Genomic DNA, 19,238 nt, shown 5'->3' with positions numbered 1-19,238 from the left:
AAACTAAGTGTACATGATAATTGGCAGAAGCCTTCATAGCATCAACATACAGAGGGATCCAGGCGTGCAGGTCTACATGCTACAGAAGGTTCTGGTGACTTCTAATTAATAGAAAGTGTGTTAATTTATATATAATCTCCTTCCACAATCCCAGGACATCACAATGGCTGAAAGTGGCAACACTAGTGGATAAGGTAGTCAAAAAGGACATGGCATGCTTTCCTTCATTGATTGGGGCATAGAGTATAAAAATTAACAATTCACATTGAAGCTGTACAGAACTTTAGTTAGGCCACATTTGGAATATTATGTACAGTTCAATTGCTACACTACCAGAAAGATGTGGAGGTTTTTGAAAGGCTACAGAAATGGTTTACCAGGATGTTGCTTGGTTTGGAGGGTATTAGCTATGGGGAGAGATTGAACAAACTTGGTTTGTTTTCACTGAACATTGAAGAATGAGGGGCAGCCCCTGACAGAAGTTTATAAAATTATGAATGGCATGGATAAAATGGATAGCTGGAGTCTTTTTCCCTTGGTAGAAATGTCAATTGCTTGAGGTTATCGGTATAATATAAAAGGAGGGTATGTTTTAATATGATGTGAGAGGCAAGTTTTATTTTTAAAAACACAGAGGGTGGTAAGTGCCTGGAATACACTGCCAGAGGACCTGGTGGAGATGGGTACAATAACAACGTTTAAGAGTCATCTTGATAAATATATGAATAGGCAGGTATTAGAAGGATATGGACCATGTAGAGACAAAAGGTTTTTGGTTTAGAAAGGCATCATGCATTGGCACAGTCTTGCTGGGCCTAAGGGTCTTTTTCTGTGCTATACTGTTCTTTGTTATAATCTTGTGAAGTACCTAGGGATGTTTTACTATTTCAAATGGTGTCATATAAATGACAGTTGGGGCTGTATTAACCGTTAATTATAAGCAAAATCAAAGAAACACCAGTTTAAATAGCAGAGAAAGAAAATGCATTAAGCTTTAATACATTACTTTCCTATGATGGAACTACAAAGCCGGGGTATTTTGGTAGATCATATATACATCACAGATTAACATTGTATTACATGACATGCCTGCACTTGACACATGAGTTGCCATCTCATACATTAAGACAGAACTTAAGGCTACACTTAGTTATAATTCTTCCAATGCCTAGAGATGTTTGTGACATTCTTCAAATGGATGAAGCATGAAAGAGTCTGCCATCTCAGTTGGATGTAAAAGATCCCACAGCACTATACAAAGAAGAGCAGGGGATTTCTCCCTCGCCGATATTCATTCCAATACCAACGTTACTGAAACTGTGTGCAAATTGGTTGTTTTATTTCCTGCATTACAACACTTCATATAAAGTACTTCCTTCAGTGAAAAAACACCTTGTGATGGCCTGAGATTGTGGAAGGAGATTATATATAAACTAACATTCTTTCTATTATTTAGAAGTCACTAGAATCTTCTGTAGCATGTCAATGAATTCTAAGCTTATTTTAACAAGTAAAATTGTTTCTACAGTCAAAATATTTATCTATAACAAGTGCAGTAAACACAGTTCAACATACAGCTGACACTTAACATTTGTGTGATGGGTATAAACTTTGCAAAATTAAATAAGCATACAACTCCTACTGTCAGTGTAGAGTGATATGCTCTTCCAATTGAATGTGAGAGTTTAGGGACAGTTTTCATGTTACTGATGATTATGTCTGCAGGAACCAAAGGACCCCCCCCCTTTGGTTGCAAACCATATCAGATCAGTTGGAGTGGTAGTTAGAGGCAATAAGGAATTTACAAGAGCTAGGGGGTGTGATGGATAGCAGTTACAGGTAGAGAGGTAAACCGCAGATACAGTCAGGTAGATGGGGTAACTCCAGGAAAGGTAGGAGAGGCAGGAGTCTTCTGTGGCTATCCCCATCTCAAACAAATATTTGTTTGGGAAAATATAGGGGAATGTAGCATGAACAGCCAATTCTCTGGTACTGAGAATGGCTCTAATGTAATGAGAAGTTTGTCCGGTTCCAAGCGATCTATCATGATAGGGGACTCTCCAGTCAGAAGCACAGACAGATGTTTCTGCGGCCAGCAGCAAAAAATCAGAAAGGTATGTTGCCTCCCTGGTGCCAGGATCAACGATATCTCAGAGAGGGTGCAGAACATTCTCAAAGGGGAGAGGGACCAGCAGGAGGTCATTGCACACATTGGAACCAATAACATAGGAAGGGAAAAGGATGAGATTCTGAAGGGACTATATAGAAAGTTAGGCAGGAATTTTAAAAAGAGGTCCTCAAGGGTAATGGATTACGCCTGGTGCTACAAGCTAGTGAGGAGCATACAGCAGAAGAACGTGTGGCTGAGGAGCTGGTGCATGGAAGAAAGTTTCACATTTTTGGATCATTGGAATCTCTTCTGGGGTAGAAGTGACCTGTACAAGAAGGATGGATTGCACCTGAAGTGGAAGGGGACTAATACACTCGCAGGAAGATTTGCTGGAGCTGCTTGGGAGAATTTAAACTAATAAAATGCGAGGGTGGGACCCAGGGAGATAGTGAGGAAAGAGATAAATCTGAGACTGGTACAGTTGGGAAAAGGAGCAAGTCAAACAGTCTGGGCAGGCAGGAACAAAGCAGAGAATAGGTAGGGCTCATAAATTAAACTGCATTTCCTTCAATGCAAGAGGCCTAACAAGGAAGGCAGATGAACTCAGGGCCAGATTAGGAACATGGGACTGGGATATCTTAGCAGTTTACAGAGACGTGGCTCAGAGATGGACAGGACTGGCAGCTTAATGTTCTAGGATGCAAATGCTACAGGAAGGACAGAAATGGGGGCAAGAGAGGAGGGCAAGTGACAATTTTGAGAAGGGATGGAATTTCAGCTGTATTTAGGGAAGATGTTCCTGAGAATGCATTCAGGGAAGTTATTTGAGTAGAACTGAGAAATAAGAAAAGAATGATCTCTTTATTGGGATTGTATTATAGACCTCTTAATAGTCAGTGGGAAACTGAGAAACAAATTTGTCAGGAGATTTCAGTTATCTGTAAGAATAATAGAGTAGTTATGGTAAGAGATTTTAACTTTCCAAACATAGACTGGGACTGCCATAGTGTTAAGAGTTTAGATAGAGAAAATTTATTAAGTGTATATAAGAAAATTTTCTGATTCAATATGTGGATGTACCTATTAGAGAAGGTGCAAAACTTGACCTACTCTTGGGAAATAAGGCAAGGCAGGTAACTGAGGTGTCAGTGGGAGAAAACTTTTGGGCCAGTGACCATAATTCTATTAGATTTAAAATAGTGATGGAAAAGGATAGACCAGATCTAAAAGTTGAAGTTCTAAATTGGAGAAAGGCTAATTTTGACGGTATTCGGCAAGAACTTCCAAAAGCTGATTGGAGGCAGATGTTCGCAGGTGAAGGGACGGCTGAAAAATAGGAAGCTTTCAAAAATGAGATAACGAGAGTCCACAGGCAGAATGTTAGGATGAAAGGAAAGGCTGGTAGGCATAGGGAATGCTGGATGACTAGAGAAATTGAGGTTTTGGTTAAGAAAAAGGAAGGAAGTATACGTCAGGTATAGACAGGATAGATCGAGTGAATCCTTAGAAGAGTATAAAATCAGTAAAAGTATAGGGAATCAAGAGGGGAATCAAGAGGGCAAAAATGAGACACGAGATAGCTTTGGCAAATAGGGTTAAGGAGAATCCAAAGAGATTTTATAAATACATTAAGAACAAAAGGATAACTAGGGAGAGGATAGGGGCCCTCAAAGATCAACAAGGCAGCTTATGTGTGGAGCCACAGGAGATGGGGAGATATTAAGTGAACATTTTGCATCAGTATTTACAGTGGAGAAGGACATGGAAGACATAGAATGTGGGGAAATAGATGGTGACATCTTGAAAAATGCCCATATTACAGAGGAGAAGATGCTGGATGTCTTGAAACGCATGAAAGTGGATAAATCTCCAGGACCTGATCAGGCGTACCCTAGAACTCTGAGGAAAGCTAGGGAAGTGATTGCTGGGCCCCTTGCTGAGATATTTATATCATCGATAGTCACAGGTGAGGTGACGGAAGACTGGAGGTTGGCTAACGTGGTGCCACTATTTAAGAAAGGTGGTAAGGGCAAGCCAGGGAACTATAGATCAGTGAGCCTGACGTCAGTGGTGGGAAAGTTGGAAATTGTTGGAGGGAATCCTGAAGGACAGGATTTACATGGATTTGGAAAGGTAAGGACTGATTAGGGATAGTCAGCATGGTTTTTGTGCATGGGAAATCACGTCTCACTAACGTGATTGAGTTTTTTGAAGAAGTAACAAAGAGGATTGATGAGGGCAGAGCGGTAGACATGATCTATATGGACTTCAGTAAGGCATTTGACAAGGTTCCTCATGGGAAACTGGTTAGCAAAGTTAGATTTCATAGAATACAGGAAGAACTAGCCATTTGGATACAGAACTGGCTCAAAGGTAGAAGACAGAGCGTGTTGGTGGAGGGTTGTTTTTCAGACTGGAGGCCTGTGACCAATGGAGTGCCACAAGGGTCAGTGCTGGGTCCACTACTTTTTGTCATTTGTATAAATGATTTGGATGTGAACATAGGAGGTATAGTCAATAAATTAGCATCAAAATTCGAGATGTATGGACAGCAAAGAAGGTAAGTCAGATTACAACAGGATCTTGATCAGATGGGCCATTGGGCTAAGGAGTGGCACACATGGAGTTTAATTTAGATAAATGTGAGGTGCTGCATTTTGGAAAGGCAAATCAGAGCAGAACTGATACACCTAATGGTAAGGTCCTGGGGAGTGTTGCTGAACAAAGAGATCTTGGAGTGCAGGTTCATAGTTCCTTGAAAGTAGAGTCGCTGGTAGATAGGGCAGTGAAGAAGGTGTTTGGTATGCTTTCCTTTATTGGTCAGAGCATTGAGTATAGGATTTGGGAGGTCAATTTTCAGAAGGACGTTGTGACACTTGAAAAGGTTCAGAAATGATTTACAAGGATGTTGCCAGGGTTGGAGGATTTGAGCCATTGGGAGAAACTGAATAGTATGGAAACAGGCCCTTCGGCCCAACAAATCCACACCAACCTTCCGAAGAGTAATCCACCCAGAACCATTCCCCTACCTTATATTTACCCCTGACTACTGCAACTATCACAATGGACAATTTAGTATGGCCAATTCACGTGATTTGGATTGTGGGAGGAAACCGGAGCACCTGGAGGAAACACACGCAGACACAGGAAGAATATGCAAACTTCACACAGACAGTCACCTGAGGCGGGAATTGAACCTGGGTCCCTGGCTCTGTGAGGCAGCAGTGCTAACCACTGAGCCATCGTGCCGCTCTTATAGGCTGGTGCTGTTTTCCCTGGAGCGTTGCAGGCTGAGGGGTTCCCCTGATGGAGGTTTATAAAATCATGAGGGGCATGGATAGGATAAACAGGCAAGGTCTTTTCCCAGGAGTGGAGGTGTCCACAACTAGAAGGTGTAGGTTTAGGATGAGAGGGGAAATATATAAATGGGACCTAAGAGGCAACTTTTTCATAGAGAGGGTAATGGATATATAGAATGAGCTGTCAGAGGAGGTGGTGGAGGCTAGTACAATAACAGCATTTAAAAGGCATCTGGATAGGTATATGAATAGAAAGGGTTTAGAGGGATATGGCCAAATGCTGGCAAATGGGACTAGTGTAGGTTAGCATATCTGGTTGGCATGGACAAGTTGGACCGAAGGGTTTGTGTCTGTGCTGTACATCTCTATGACCCTATGACTAGTTTGGTTTGGGATTATGTTCGGCGTGGACTGGTTGGACTGAAGGATCTGTCTCTGTGCTGTATGACTATGAGAAGCGGTGAGAAATATTTTTGAATGTTTTTGAAGTACAATCAGAAGTCCCAGATTGGCAGTCTAAATTCATAAATTATTTGGATTCAGGAAAATTTGTGGACTAAAGGAAAGGTACCATTAAAACAAAGGACAAGTTTGACAAAATATAGGAAGACATTCATAAAATTGCCGAAGGGGCAGGTAATTGGTAACTGAAGAAGGTTAACAGGTGCAAGTCTTTTATCTTCTCTGCCATAAAGGCAAGATTCAGTTCAACTTAGTTGATTTTCTTCACTGCCAAATGCTCAAAAACAGCCTGGTTAATTGTGTTTTTCATTCACAAGAAGGTGTAGTTCCTGTTTAATACATTGCTGACATTGTCAGGATCATTCACTTGCTAAGCAGGAAGAGCTGCTGACAGTGGCAGCAAATATATACTTATAGCTATGCTTCCCGTCACTCGGGCTGAAGCCATAGTTCTGTAATAACTTGCTGACACTTTGCTATTCAAGACTGCTCGATACAAACTGGTTCTTTTAATAGAAGGCTTCTCACTTTACAATACTCTGGCCTTTTTAGCTGTTGTGTGGTCAAAATCCTTGATGTGCAGTTTATATGTTGGGATGGTCAAGAAAACTGAAGAAATGTACAGGTCTGAGCAATCCAACAAATTCAATGCATGCTTGGCTGGCTTCCCATATTCCTATACTCTGTAAACCTGCAGTCATCCAAACCCTCTTGTCCACGTCCTTGCACATACCAAGTCCCATTTACCCATCACCTTGTGCTCACTGAACTCATTCAAGCAATGTTTTGCTTGCAAATGCCTCTTAACAAATCGCTATCCCAGAGATTTCCCCAGCTCTAAAACAAAGAGAACTATTAACTGTACCATCAGTCTGATAATAGCAACTGAGAATGTGCGTAGGGAGCTATGCCATCATAATGTCAGATGCCATGATGAGACTTGTTGGGAGAAAGCACTTGTGCTAACCCTAATCCTGCTCTACCATGCTTATGTATTTATTTTTAGGCACTTAATGGTTGCACTAGGTTTGTGTTCCAACTTCATAAGTCCCGAGCTCCTAATGATATTTCTAATGCTGACAAGCAGTGAGCATGCTCAAAAAAATGGTGGCGGGTAGCAAAAAAAAAAGTTTGAAGAGAAGACCAGTAGCAGCAGAGAGTGGATAGTGGTGAAGGACGACAATGCTAGCCGAGCAACTGAGTCACAGAACAAAAGACCTGAAAAGAAGTCTAGCAACAATGGAGGGCAGTTACAGGACTTCAAGGCCAGCCCAGTAAATCAGGCAACAACTGGGGGTGGGGAAGAGGACCATCCAGTCCACAGCTGTCCAAGAAATACAGAAGATTGAAAAATTAGATTCTTTTGGACCAGACCCCATGTGGAGTATCATGGTTAATGGCAGGACACCTAGTTTAAATTGTACTCTGGAGTAATTAAGTCGTTCTTTCAGATTCTGTTAAAAATCACACAGCACCAGGTTATCGTCCAACAGGTTTAATTGGAAGCACTAGCTTTCGGAGCACTGCTCCTTCATCAGGTGGTTGTGGAGGACACAATTGTAAGGCACAGAATTTATAGCCAACCCAGTCCAACACTGGCATCTCCAAATCATTTCAGATTCTGTGTTGTGTTGAAGCCTGCATTTCTCTGATTATCCTCCACTCAACTTCAGGGTGGGGAGATACTAAAAATAATGTGGGAGGCCGATTTCAACCTGTGTTTCAGTACAGTAGAGATCACCAATACTTTATTTAGCATTCCTAATCACCATTCTTCTCTATTAAGCAAAGATGCTTGTGTGGGTTTGAATCTTATGTGTTTAGCAGTTGCTGGAGAAACTGAAGTTAACTCTGTGCATCATGAATAATATCCACTGAAGAGGTTCCATGCCCAGGACATTGGAAGATCTTTCATTTCTCTTGAAGGAAATGCTAGAGGCTGCGATAAAAGAACCATCAAGGATGAAAGTGGCCGGCTGGAAGACAACATTCTAGACTTTGCTTTTTCAGAAAAGAGTGGAAGAGAATGAAGCTAACAGTGAGGGCAATGTTTTATTAGAACAAGTGGTCCTAGGTCAACTATATATAGCCTTTGATGACAATGGTGTTGAAAGTGTGTTTTCCCTTTTAAGGAGATACAGTTTTTTTTGTTGGGAAAGGTAATGATGAGGTTGACTTGTCTGCTTGTAGACTAGAGTGGTGCTGGAAAAGCACAGCAGTTCAGGCAGCATCCGAGGAGAAGGAAAATCGACGTTTCGGGCAAAAGCCCTTCATCAGGAATAGAGGATTTTTACCCCCTGACTTGTTTGCTTATACTATACTGAAGTCAATGTCATGCAACAGCAGCAACTATGAACAGTCAATGAAATTACTTCCTGTGAAGAAGATCTGGCCACGACAGAGAAAGAGAGAGAGAGAGAGAGAGAGAGAGACCAAAGTCCTGAATCTCAGTTGCCATGGTTCATATAAAACACTGCTGGAGATGGAATAGCCCACTGAATATCTATAGTAAATTAGACTGAACATAGAGGGCTCTGCCAATCTTGTATGTACAATGAACGGATTCATATTGTAGAAGCTGTAATACTTAAAGTGACTGCAGCTGAAGAGAATCTTAAAATAGATCAATAAAAATGAATATTGAATGGCGGAGCAGGCGTGAAAGGCCAAATAGATCAGAGATGGACAGCACAGAAACAGACCCTTTAGTGCAACTTGTCCATGCCGACAAGATAGCCTATCTAAATCTAGTGCCATTTGCCAGCATTTGTCCCATATACCTCGAAACTCTTCCTATTCATTTGTCCATCCAGATGCCTGTTAAATGTTGTAATTGTACCGGCCTCCACAACTTCCGCTGACAGCTCATTCCATACACGCAACACCTTCTGCATGAAAAAGTTGTCCCTTAGGTCCCTTTTATATCTTTCCCCTCTCACCCTAAACCTATGCCCTCCAGTTCTGGACTACCCCACCCCAGGGAAAAGACCTTGTCTATTTACCCTATGCATGCTCCTCATGATTTTATAAACCTCTATAAGGTCACCCTCAGCATCTGACGCTCCAGGGACAATAACCCCAGCCTATTCAGCCTCTCCCCATAGCTCAAACACTCCAATCCTGGCAACTTCTTTGTAAATTTTTTCTGAAGCCTTTCAAGTTTCACACTATCCTTCCAATAGGAAGGAGACCAGATTTGCACACAGTTTTCTAAAAGTGGCCTAACCAATGTCTTATACAGCAGCAACATGACCTCCCAACTCCTATACACAATGCACTGACCAATAAAGTCAAGCTTACCAAACGCCTTCTTCACTATCTTATCAACCTGCGACTCCACTTTCAAGGAACTATGAACCTGCACCTCAAGGTTTCTTTGTTTGGCAGTACTCCCCAGGAACCTACCATTAAGTGTATAAGTCCTGCCCTAATTTGCTGTTCCAAACTGTAGCATGTCACATTTATCCAAACCTAAACTCCTTCCGCCATTCCTTGGCCCATCTGATCGAGATCCCATTGTACTCTGGAGGTAAACTGCTTTGCTGTTTACTACACCACCAATTTTGTTATCATCTGCAAACTTACTAATTGTACACCCTATGTTCACATTCCTATTCCTGCTCCTGATTTCTAAGTTTTGATATTTCCTTCCAAAAATCAGTGAAGCCTATAATGCTTCTACAGGCAGAAAGGCAGTCATAGAATCTGAGAAGTTTTAAACTCTGGATTGAGAAAGCAATATTCAGTCTTGCATGTAGGATGGCTGAGAGCCTTGAGATAGACTCAAGAGCACTGAAGGTTCAGGTAGTGTGGGCAGTACCTCAGCTTTATCTGCAGGATTCAACTATATGCGAGAAGAAACTCCAACAATAAGTAAAAAACATCAAGATGAGCTTGGTAGAATCAGAGCAAATTTAAACCTCTGAAACAGCACACCAGGAGCTAGCCCAAAAACTGCAAGCAGCCAGTGAAATATAATCCAGACAGAATGAGATGTTTAAATCCAAATTAGATCAAACTAATATTAATAACTTCTGAACTTGCAATACATATAAATGGTATGCTGGAGTCTGTGACTGAAACACATCAACAACTCATGGGAATACTCAAGTTATATTTCCAAACGAGAAATACACGTTCAAACTACAGAGCTTCCAACTTAGATAAGCTTGAAGCTGAATGTCAATGGATCTTGAAAATATTAAAGTTAAGCAAGAGCTGAAGAAGGTTAACTAGCTAACAGAGATTGATGAACTAAAATCCCAGTTTAAGGAATCACATAGCACTGTCAAACTACAGACAGGGAACCACATACTAGAAATGGTTCAATCACAGCAAATGAACACACTGCACTAGATGACTATCCAAATGCTAACCACATCTTAAGTGCAATCATGTGGAAGTGTTGACCACAGAACAGAAGTATCTGAAGTATTGACCCCAGCTCCCTTCCTGTAACTAACGTACCTCTTGTAGAGAAAATTCCAGATGCTAATGTTAGACATTCAAGTCTGCAGATCAGAACACTACTTATAGATACCAATTCTCTTGCAGTTGCACAATTGTCTAATTTCTTTGAATCTTCAAGTTTATTCTTTTGTTGATGGAACATTCTGTTTTTTTACTGGAATTCCCAAAGTGTCATTGTCTGCAGAGGAGCAGCTTCAAGATTTAAAAAAAAGAAGGGTGCAGCAGTAATCTCATTCCCTACAGAAAGAGAACTTTTTCTCCTTGAGATCATACAGAAATAATCGATTCTTTGTCCTCATCTTCAGTATGTGTCTTATTCCTGTTTTCATCTACCAGATCCATTCCTGGAGAAGGTGTGAAATGGTTCTCTCATCTTTGCAGTAGCAGTGGCTGTTACCGCTCAGAGGTCCTTCACAGGAGTTGAAAGTGCTTCATTTTACTAAGCTGATACTTTCACCTGTTTCCTATTGTGCAATGTAGAATTTATTCTCTTCTTCTTCACAGGGTTGTTATGGACCAGGTGCCACAAGAGTGTCTTTTGAATCTGTTTTTCCTTGATTGGTCTTCACTGCTATTGCATCCAGGTCATTGTAAGTGTCAAAGCCCAGTGTTAGCCATTGAGAGAAGCTGCCAATCCCCTCTGCCAGTGTGTTTGCATTCACAGAAGACAATAAGGGAACATATAATGTCCTACATATTCTCTGAGTGAGTTGAGAACATTGTTGGAATTTGGTGAGACATGATGAGTGGGAAAGGTAAAAAATGTGAATAGCTCATGAGCTTAGCAAATTGTGCAAAGAATCATGTTACAGGAAGATCTGAAGCAAAGGGTTTACTATACCAATATTCTTGAAATGTAATGAACAGCAAAGTAGTTTACCTCAGAGTACAATGGAATCTTGATCAGACAGACCAATGGGTCAAGGAGTGGCCGATGGAGTTTAGGTTTAGATAAACATGAGTGCTGCATTGTAATATTATTATTGTGTCAGAATTTATGACTGACAGTTGGTAAAAGGTAGCTGTAGTGAAGTCCTGCTCCACCACATTTCTGTCAATGTTAACAGCTTGCATTCAGTCCTCATATGTCACAAGCTCCGAGAAACTCCTAATGATATTCCTGCACATCCAATTCTGATTTCAAATTTTAATCACTCCAGTGATGATGACTGTACTTTCAGCTGCCTGGGCCCTAACATCTGGAATTTCCCCCTTATATTGTCTGCCTCTCTCAAAGTTCTCCTTTAAGATATTTAACACCCATCTCTTTGACCAAGCTTTTGGCCACCTTCACTAGTATCACCTTACATGGTTTGATGCCTTAATATAAAAAGAAAAGCTCCTGTGAAGTGCCTTGGACGATGTTATTTCATTGAAAGGTGTTCATTAATAAAAGTTCCCGTTGTACTTGCCTGAAGAATATTGTTGCACTAGCATAGTTCTGAGCTTGAGCAGTGATTCCTTGCCTTAGGTCATCAGCTACTTGTTTTGGCAGCATACCTAAAAGACAGACAATATCTTAAGAATAGACAAAACATAAATGCAAACAGTCATGTTCTCTTCTTGCGTTGGTCTAAATATGGTCAGGGGATAGTAATTGACTTGCCAAGCACAAATTCTCTTAATTTAAAAGAATTTAGCATGGTGTCTTCCAATCATCACTCAAATCTTAAGATATGGGTAGATTTTTACACACATTGTACAAGTTGACATGCAGAATGTAAGGAAACAGGTTGTATATTTCACTCTGTCATAGTACTACACTCCACTCAATAGGCCTTGATGATACATGACTCATATATGAGATGGAGATTACCATTTTGACCCATTTTGACTCAGCTTATAACAATGGGGTGGCCGGCTCCAGAACAAAATGGACAATAAGAAAGATGGTAGAATTGAGAGATTGGCAGTGAGAGCAAAAAGCTTCATTTTCCAAAGTATTGAACATAGGGGCAAGATTTTCCCTAGCGAGTATAGCGATAGGCCTAACTGAATGCATTAACATCCTCATTATTATGTCAGATCACCTCATTAATATGCAAGTTACCTTGCTCCCATTAGAGAAATAGAAACAAGATGGTGACAATTCCTAAATTGAAAGTCAGAGGAGTAAACTGGCAATTCTAACTCACTGTTTGTTACCCCAGACTTTCATCAGTCACCAAAATCTCTGGGCATGCTCCATGGACAGTGGACACATGACACCCCCTGACCAAGTCATGATTCAACTCATGATTGCTTCTGCCAGAAGACTGGTTTAATTACCATTACTTGTCCACTTAACCCATTATCTAATACATGTGACACTACATCCCAGGCTTGCCTTTCCATCAGTTTTATCCAGAGCAATGCATAACATGCAGGCTTTTGATTATGAAATCACAATTAATCATTGTTCTATTAAACAGTTGGAATGTGATTGGAATTTTGAGAAAGTGTTGCACCCTCAGGACTTACTGTAAAGTAAACGATCTGTTTTCTGTTTCTCGTGAACCAAGTCTTGTGTTCTTTCAGCAACCAGGGTTTCCAGGTGCTTGCTGTATTTCTCCATCTTAACATAGACGTAAATCAATTATGATCCAGCCAACAATTTAACAAAACCATAATGAGTTCCAACTTCTATCTTTCATGACTGCAAGAGATATACATTTCTAACCTGGATTCTGGCTCAGGTGTGGTGACTTCTACTTTGTTCTAAATTTGGAACTGTGTCTATTTTGATATCATTGAATGTGGCAGTGCCAAGATGACAACCATAAATAGAACCATTTACTGCCACACCACAGACACTGTTGTTGGCCTGAAGAAGCCCTGCCTACTTATTGGGAAGGACCACATCTATTGTCCACTGGAAGGCCAGAGGCCCACACTCTTACTGTCAGAATGTCCACAGCCACTTGGGACTGGAGACCTTGCCACTAAGGACACAGACCCTTGCTGTAGCCCTCTGCACTTACTAGCAAAGAACCTAATCAACCAACACAACCCTGTGCACCCAGTGCTTAAGGGTCCACCAACCTGTACTAGGACCTTGTTCCTACAGTATGCTTGAGGCTCTATATGCCTTATTTTTGGAACACCCTCCAAAAGGAGCCATTATTGCAAGAGAGAGTTTGCTCTCCTGTGACTCTCCTCTCTCGGGAAATTAAGCCGGAAAATGAAGAGCAATTTTTGTTTTGTCCATGAGAGCAAACGTTCACAACTTACAAGTGCAATTCCAATGGCTAAGATTTGATTGAAGATGGTCAGTCAATAGTCAAGGGCTTTAATTGTTTCATGCATGTATTTTTGCTGTGCTTCAAAAATGGAAGAAGGAGAATGCGACTGCACATTACCCAAGAAGAAGCAGATCAATAACCAGGTCCACAGAAACTAGTAGCAAAGGTGGCGCTATTCAGCTTATTGTACCGGTGCCCTTTGGAAGTAGAAACCAATTAGTCTCATTCCCATGTTCATTTCCCCATAGGCCTGCAATTTTTATTACTTTCTAGTACTTGTCCAATTGCCTTTACAAAGTTACTACTGAATCTGCTTCCATCATCCTTTGAAACAGCATGTTCCAGGCTATTACGATCTATGTAAAAATGCTTTTTCTTGCTGGGGGCTCCCCTGTCAACTTGTATTCCATGGCTTTCATCCTTCTCCCAGATGATAGTTTCCCTTTCTCTACTATTTAAACTCTTCCTAATTGTGAACACCCCACTAAATCTCTTGTTGATTTGTTCTGGAGCGAATGATGCCAACTCCTTGAGTCTGTTCTTCCATGATGCTTAGATGCAATTCTTGGTCAATTTGTCAAGTTGCAACATAGCATGTTTTGGCTAGACTGGTCTTATCTTGTCTTGAAGAGAAGTTTGCAAATTATGGTGCAATATTAAACTAACAAAAAGACAAGGTAACAGATTAACTTAAAGCCATTAAGGAATCTCAGAAAAACTTCTTCACCCAGGGATTGGTGAAAATGTAAAACTTGCCACCACACAAGAGAGTGGTTGTGGCAAGTTTTTAGATTAGATTACTTACAGTGTGGAAACAGGCCCTTCGGCCCAATAAGTCCATACCGACCCGCCGAAACGCAACACACCCGGACCCATTTCCCTATATTTACCCCTTCACCTAACACTACCGGCAATTTAGCATGGCCAATTCACCTAACCTGCACATTTTTGGATTGTGGGAGGAAACCGGAGCACCCGGAGGAAACCCACGCAGACACGGGGAGTTGTTGGGTATATTTGAGGGGATACTAGCTAAGAACATGAGGGAGAAAGAAATAGAAGAACAGAATGAGGTGAAGAGGGATGGAGGACACCAATGTGGAGCTTGAAACCCAGCATACACCAATTTGACCAAATGGCCTGATTTGTTATTGCAAATTTTATGTAATTGAAAAAGTACTGTACTTTCAATTATGATGCCACAAGTGGGAAGGCAGTGGCACTTGTATATATCGTGTTTACACTGTTTTAAACGAAAAACTCAAATTCCAATTCTTGATTAATACCAGGGTCATCATCATGTCTACAGGGCTGACTTTATTGGGGTTAATTTTGTGCAGGTACTTCTTTATCTGTTCAAATGTAGGCCGATTGGTTGGATTCTTCAGCTGGCATTTCCTAATCAGCTGTGGAGCAAAAAAGAAGCGATTAGTAAAAATAAAAAAATCCATTCTATTCTCAAAGTCATTCCATAATTTTTGTTTGAACTCAGAGCTTTCCTGTTTTGTTTGTACTGGTTTTCTTACCATGACATATTCAGCAGGGCAAGGACAGGCATTTTCTGATTTTCCACTTATCAATTCTGGTAAAGGAAGGCACCGGCTATATTCAGTAGAATTTGCATCTTCCTTCTAAGGAGCAGTGCAAGGATGTGTGTGAAAAAATCTCATAGAACAGTCACTTTTGATGAAAAGCCAACTCACAATTATCTCAATTTGAAACTTGTTTCCATGCCAACGTTAAACATCAACACATGGTGGTACAAGCTCAATGGGCCAAAGCTCTCTTCTGTATTGTATGATTCTATGCATCTACACAAAAAAAACATTTCTCCTCCCACTAATGTGTCCAACTTTCCCCAAGGGATTGCCTAACCCACTCACATCAGAGAATTTGTTGAAATCCTATTGATGCTTTTTGTTGCATCTGGTCATTTGTGGAGGATGTTTGTGCTTTAAAGCCGCACCTCAGCAAATAAAGAATGGAGATTTGATTTAAAATATGACACCAGATTCCTTTATAGAAGAGTTAATTATGGCAACAAGGAGCAAAACCAATTCTGATTCTATGTGGTCTGTTATGGATCGCATTCAAGTTCCTAAGCAAACGTGGGGTGACTCAATGAAACAGAGAATGATAGAGGACAAAGGGAGCCATTTGACCCATTGTGTCAATGTTGGCCCTTTGTGGTAGAGCTAAAATAGCAAATAGCCCTACTCAATGTGTACTTTCCCCATACCCTTGCAAATATTTTTTCTTCAGATGTCTATCCCACTTTGCATTGACTCTGCTTGTACCACCCTTTCTGAATAAATCTGTTTAGGTAAAAATAAAAGGTCTGAACATATTTTACATGTGATAGGGAAAGTGCAATCTTTCTTCGACCATTCTCAACCAGACACTGTTGAAGAGAGACAAGCAAAATAGCTCTGTATTGTGAGACATAATGCTGGTGGTATTCATACTGCATAAGTCAATGTGTTGGGTTACAAAATAAACTCCAAGATTGAACTTAGTAACAACAGACGGTACGTAAAGATCAGCCATGTACTGAACAACAGGCTCTAGAGGCTGAATGCCCTTCTGTTCTAAATAGAAATACAATTACAATACAGGATATCTTAGGATCTCAATCAAAGGATAGAACCAGATTCTGCCTCATGTTATTAGTGAAACTTACCAGTACAAGGTCACTTCTGGTTGCAATTTCTAGCAGAATGATGCCATAGCTGTAAGAATGATAAAATCGTCCTTTAACAGGAAATTCCAGAAAGAACAGCCACTAATACAAAGCTGTAATGACCCTAATCCTCATTCCTTTCACTCATGCCCCGCTCCATTAACCCACTCCCTCCACAACAGGTTTTTGTGCACAAGTCTGCGTAGTGGAACGTGAACATACAACAGTCTTACTAATGCCACAGAGCTACTGCTTAAAAGAAAAGCCAATTCTTTTCTCCTAGTTACCTGTACACATCTGCAGCAAAGGTTGGTTCGAAGTTTGGCATCTGGGCCTCAGGTGGTAAGTATGTTTCAATCAACTTCTGTTGGTATATTGCAGGCGGATCCGCAACGTCCTCCTTTCTGTAAATTGCCAAGCAGAAATCTGGGGGGAAATGCAGGACACCTTATGGCTGCAGGAGACTGATTTAAGGCAATTTAAAATAAACCCAGAAGGAAGATGATACGAATGTTTTACAGAACGGGTTGTTTTGATCTGGAATGCCCTGAATGAAATGGCAGTGGACACAGATTCAGTAATAACTTATGAAGGGGAACTGATAAACATTGATAATGAAACATATTGGATTCATTAGGGAAAAGGTTGTAGTGAATGCGACTAATGGACTCTCTTTCAAAGAACTCACAGACACAAATTGGCTGAATGGTCTCCTTCTGTGATATACAATTCTACCATGAGAGTATTAAAATATTGTAAGGGTTCAGACATTGATTGGGTGACTGTTTGCTGCCTTTAAATAATGTCGTTGCTTACCTGTAAGCTTGCAAACCCAACGGTCATCAATCACTGCATTGGTGGATTTTAATCTGCTATGGTAGATTTTACGCTGGTGAAGATAAGCCATCCCTCTGGCAATGTCAGTGGCAAAGGAAAATCTGGGGTGAAATCATAAAGAGTTAGCCAAAGTTTGTCACATACAATAGTATTTCATTCTTGTGGTGTATCATTTAATGTTCCATTAGATCTTCAACATTAAGCTCAAATCGTGGCACAGCATTTGAATCATAGAATCAGAGAATCCATACAATGTGGAAATAGGCCATTTGGCCCAACACATTGGCAAATGTTTATTGTTTTATTGGCAATTTTGGCCTAGTTTTATTGTCAAAGCAAAGAGGAGGCTATTGTACTTTTCATTTTCATGTGAAAACGGTGAGCAAAGTCTGGCAACAGTATAGCGTCATCCGCCTCACCTTTGACATGCACCGACTGGTGAAGTTTGCATGGTAGATATGGATTAAATTCATAGGGAGTTCAAACATTGTCCATTCAGGTCCAAGTATGCTTTAATCACCCATAACGTGTTAATTATGTCCAAAGAATCTCTTGGCACTGAGGATTTAACAATTAAGTGTGGGAGCTTTTCCTTTATATTTTAATTGTGGCTGGAGATTTAAAAACAAATTTAAAAGGTTCAAATTGTACTTTTCTAATCTTACCTCTAATAGTTTATTATTTCCCTCCTTTTCATTCTTTGTACCTTATTTGACATGATATTCACCCAATCGAGTGTACAGCTTCTCCTTAGTCTGTGTTATTTATTTTGCAATCCATCAATCTGATTTGGCCCAGGTTCAAAAAGAGAAGATCCTCCCTACTCTTCTTTGGAACTGAACCATCTAGTTCTTATATTTCCTTTGAGACTATAGCGTTCATTGTGTGCGTCAGCTTCTGATGTGAACTTTCTTTCTGTTGGTACTGTTTCCAGGTCAAGGGATGCTTCAGTTTGTGCAAGAGTTTTGCGTGCATATGTTTGATCATGTGATTTTGTGGGTATGCATGTGCATGTCTAGCTATGAATGAGAGTGATGCGCATGCGTGTGTGTGTGTGTGTGTATGCGCGTGTGTGCGTGTGAGAGAGAGAGAGATTGAGAGAGCATGCGAGTGTGCGCAAACAACAGTAAGAACCATAGTCGATTTATGTGGAATCCATCCTCTGATGAAACAGCCAAGCATGAGGAGGTTGGTTTTCATTCTTTCGTCAAAGACAAGGGAGTAATTTAATAACTAAGAGATGATTGGGATTGGGGTTGAGAGTGGGATTAGAAGTGGAAAGCTTACTGTAAACTCTTACCTGAAACCCCAGTTTAATGGGATGTCTTCATTGAGAAGGACATCATTCAGGCTTCCTTTGGGGCAGTACTCTGTTATTATCGCTACATTTGGAACTTCAAGACATCCTCCGATAAATTTGCAGAGATTTGGATGATCAAGTTCACTGTCAAATTCAAACATATGTATAGATTATCTAGTTCACAACACCCTTAATCTCCTGGCTAACACTGTATGCATGGCTTGCTGGAAGATGGTAAACGCGAACTGGTGCTTCAGTGTAAGCAATTTGCAACTTTTATTTATCCAATTATGCTTCTTCTGGGCTGAAGATCATAATAGTGGGTAGATGTATATGTATTTCTATGTACTTGAGTATTTGCTGAGCATTTGTTGAGCATCCTTTTGCTAGCAATTTAGAAATATATGACTGTGGAGCTTTTAAAACAGCCTCAGATCATCAACTTTCCTTGTATGAAGCAAACTGTCAAGGGAAATTACGATGCATTTTTGCATTATGTTGTACCCAATTGCCTTATTCCCTAATGGATATACTTTGGTGTCATACAATGCAAATACTCTTATCATTTATAGTTGTGAACAGAAATCCATTTTATCATTCGGGGTAGAATTTGAATATGAGTTGAAAAATGTGGTGCTGAATTCCTGAAGAAGGGCTTATGCCCGAAACATCGATTCTCCTGCTCCTCGGATGCTGCCTGGCCTGCTGTGTTTTTCCAGCACCACATTTTTCAACTCTGGTCTCCAGCATCTGTATTCCTCACTTTCTCCTAGAATTTGAATATGCTTGGTTCCCTTTTGGATGACTCGATAAAGTGTGGAGCTGGATAAAGCGCAGCAGGTCAAGCATCATCAGAGGA

The 19,238-nt window shown here is 40.6% G+C and overlaps 1 protein-coding gene across 1 annotated transcript in view; it reads right to left on the bottom strand.

Moving 5' to 3' along the window:
- LOC122539383 (atrial natriuretic peptide receptor 1-like) overlaps positions 1-19,238 on the bottom strand; it is a 71,207-nt gene that overhangs the window by 13,027 nt on the left and 38,942 nt on the right. The window contains exons 12-19 of the mRNA XM_043674169.1: positions 18,380-18,523; positions 17,059-17,180; positions 16,530-16,668; positions 16,243-16,291; positions 15,089-15,193; positions 14,849-14,968; positions 12,802-12,895; positions 11,754-11,841 (exon numbers count right to left, since the gene is read on the bottom strand). Of these exons, the coding sequence (XP_043530104.1) occupies positions 11,754-11,841; positions 12,802-12,895; positions 14,849-14,968; positions 15,089-15,193; positions 16,243-16,291; positions 16,530-16,668; positions 17,059-17,180; positions 18,380-18,523 (861 nt within the window). The remainder of the gene's footprint in view (positions 1-11,753; positions 11,842-12,801; positions 12,896-14,848; positions 14,969-15,088; positions 15,194-16,242; positions 16,292-16,529; positions 16,669-17,058; positions 17,181-18,379; positions 18,524-19,238) is intronic.

The sequence above is a fragment of the Chiloscyllium plagiosum genome, chromosome 2 (assembly GCF_004010195.1).
Source record: "Chiloscyllium plagiosum isolate BGI_BamShark_2017 chromosome 2, ASM401019v2, whole genome shotgun sequence".
Taxonomy (NCBI): Eukaryota; Metazoa; Chordata; class Chondrichthyes; order Orectolobiformes; family Hemiscylliidae; genus Chiloscyllium; species Chiloscyllium plagiosum.
The sequence above is the reverse complement of the archived record's forward strand: the minus strand, read 5'-3'. Positions and strand labels throughout refer to the sequence as shown.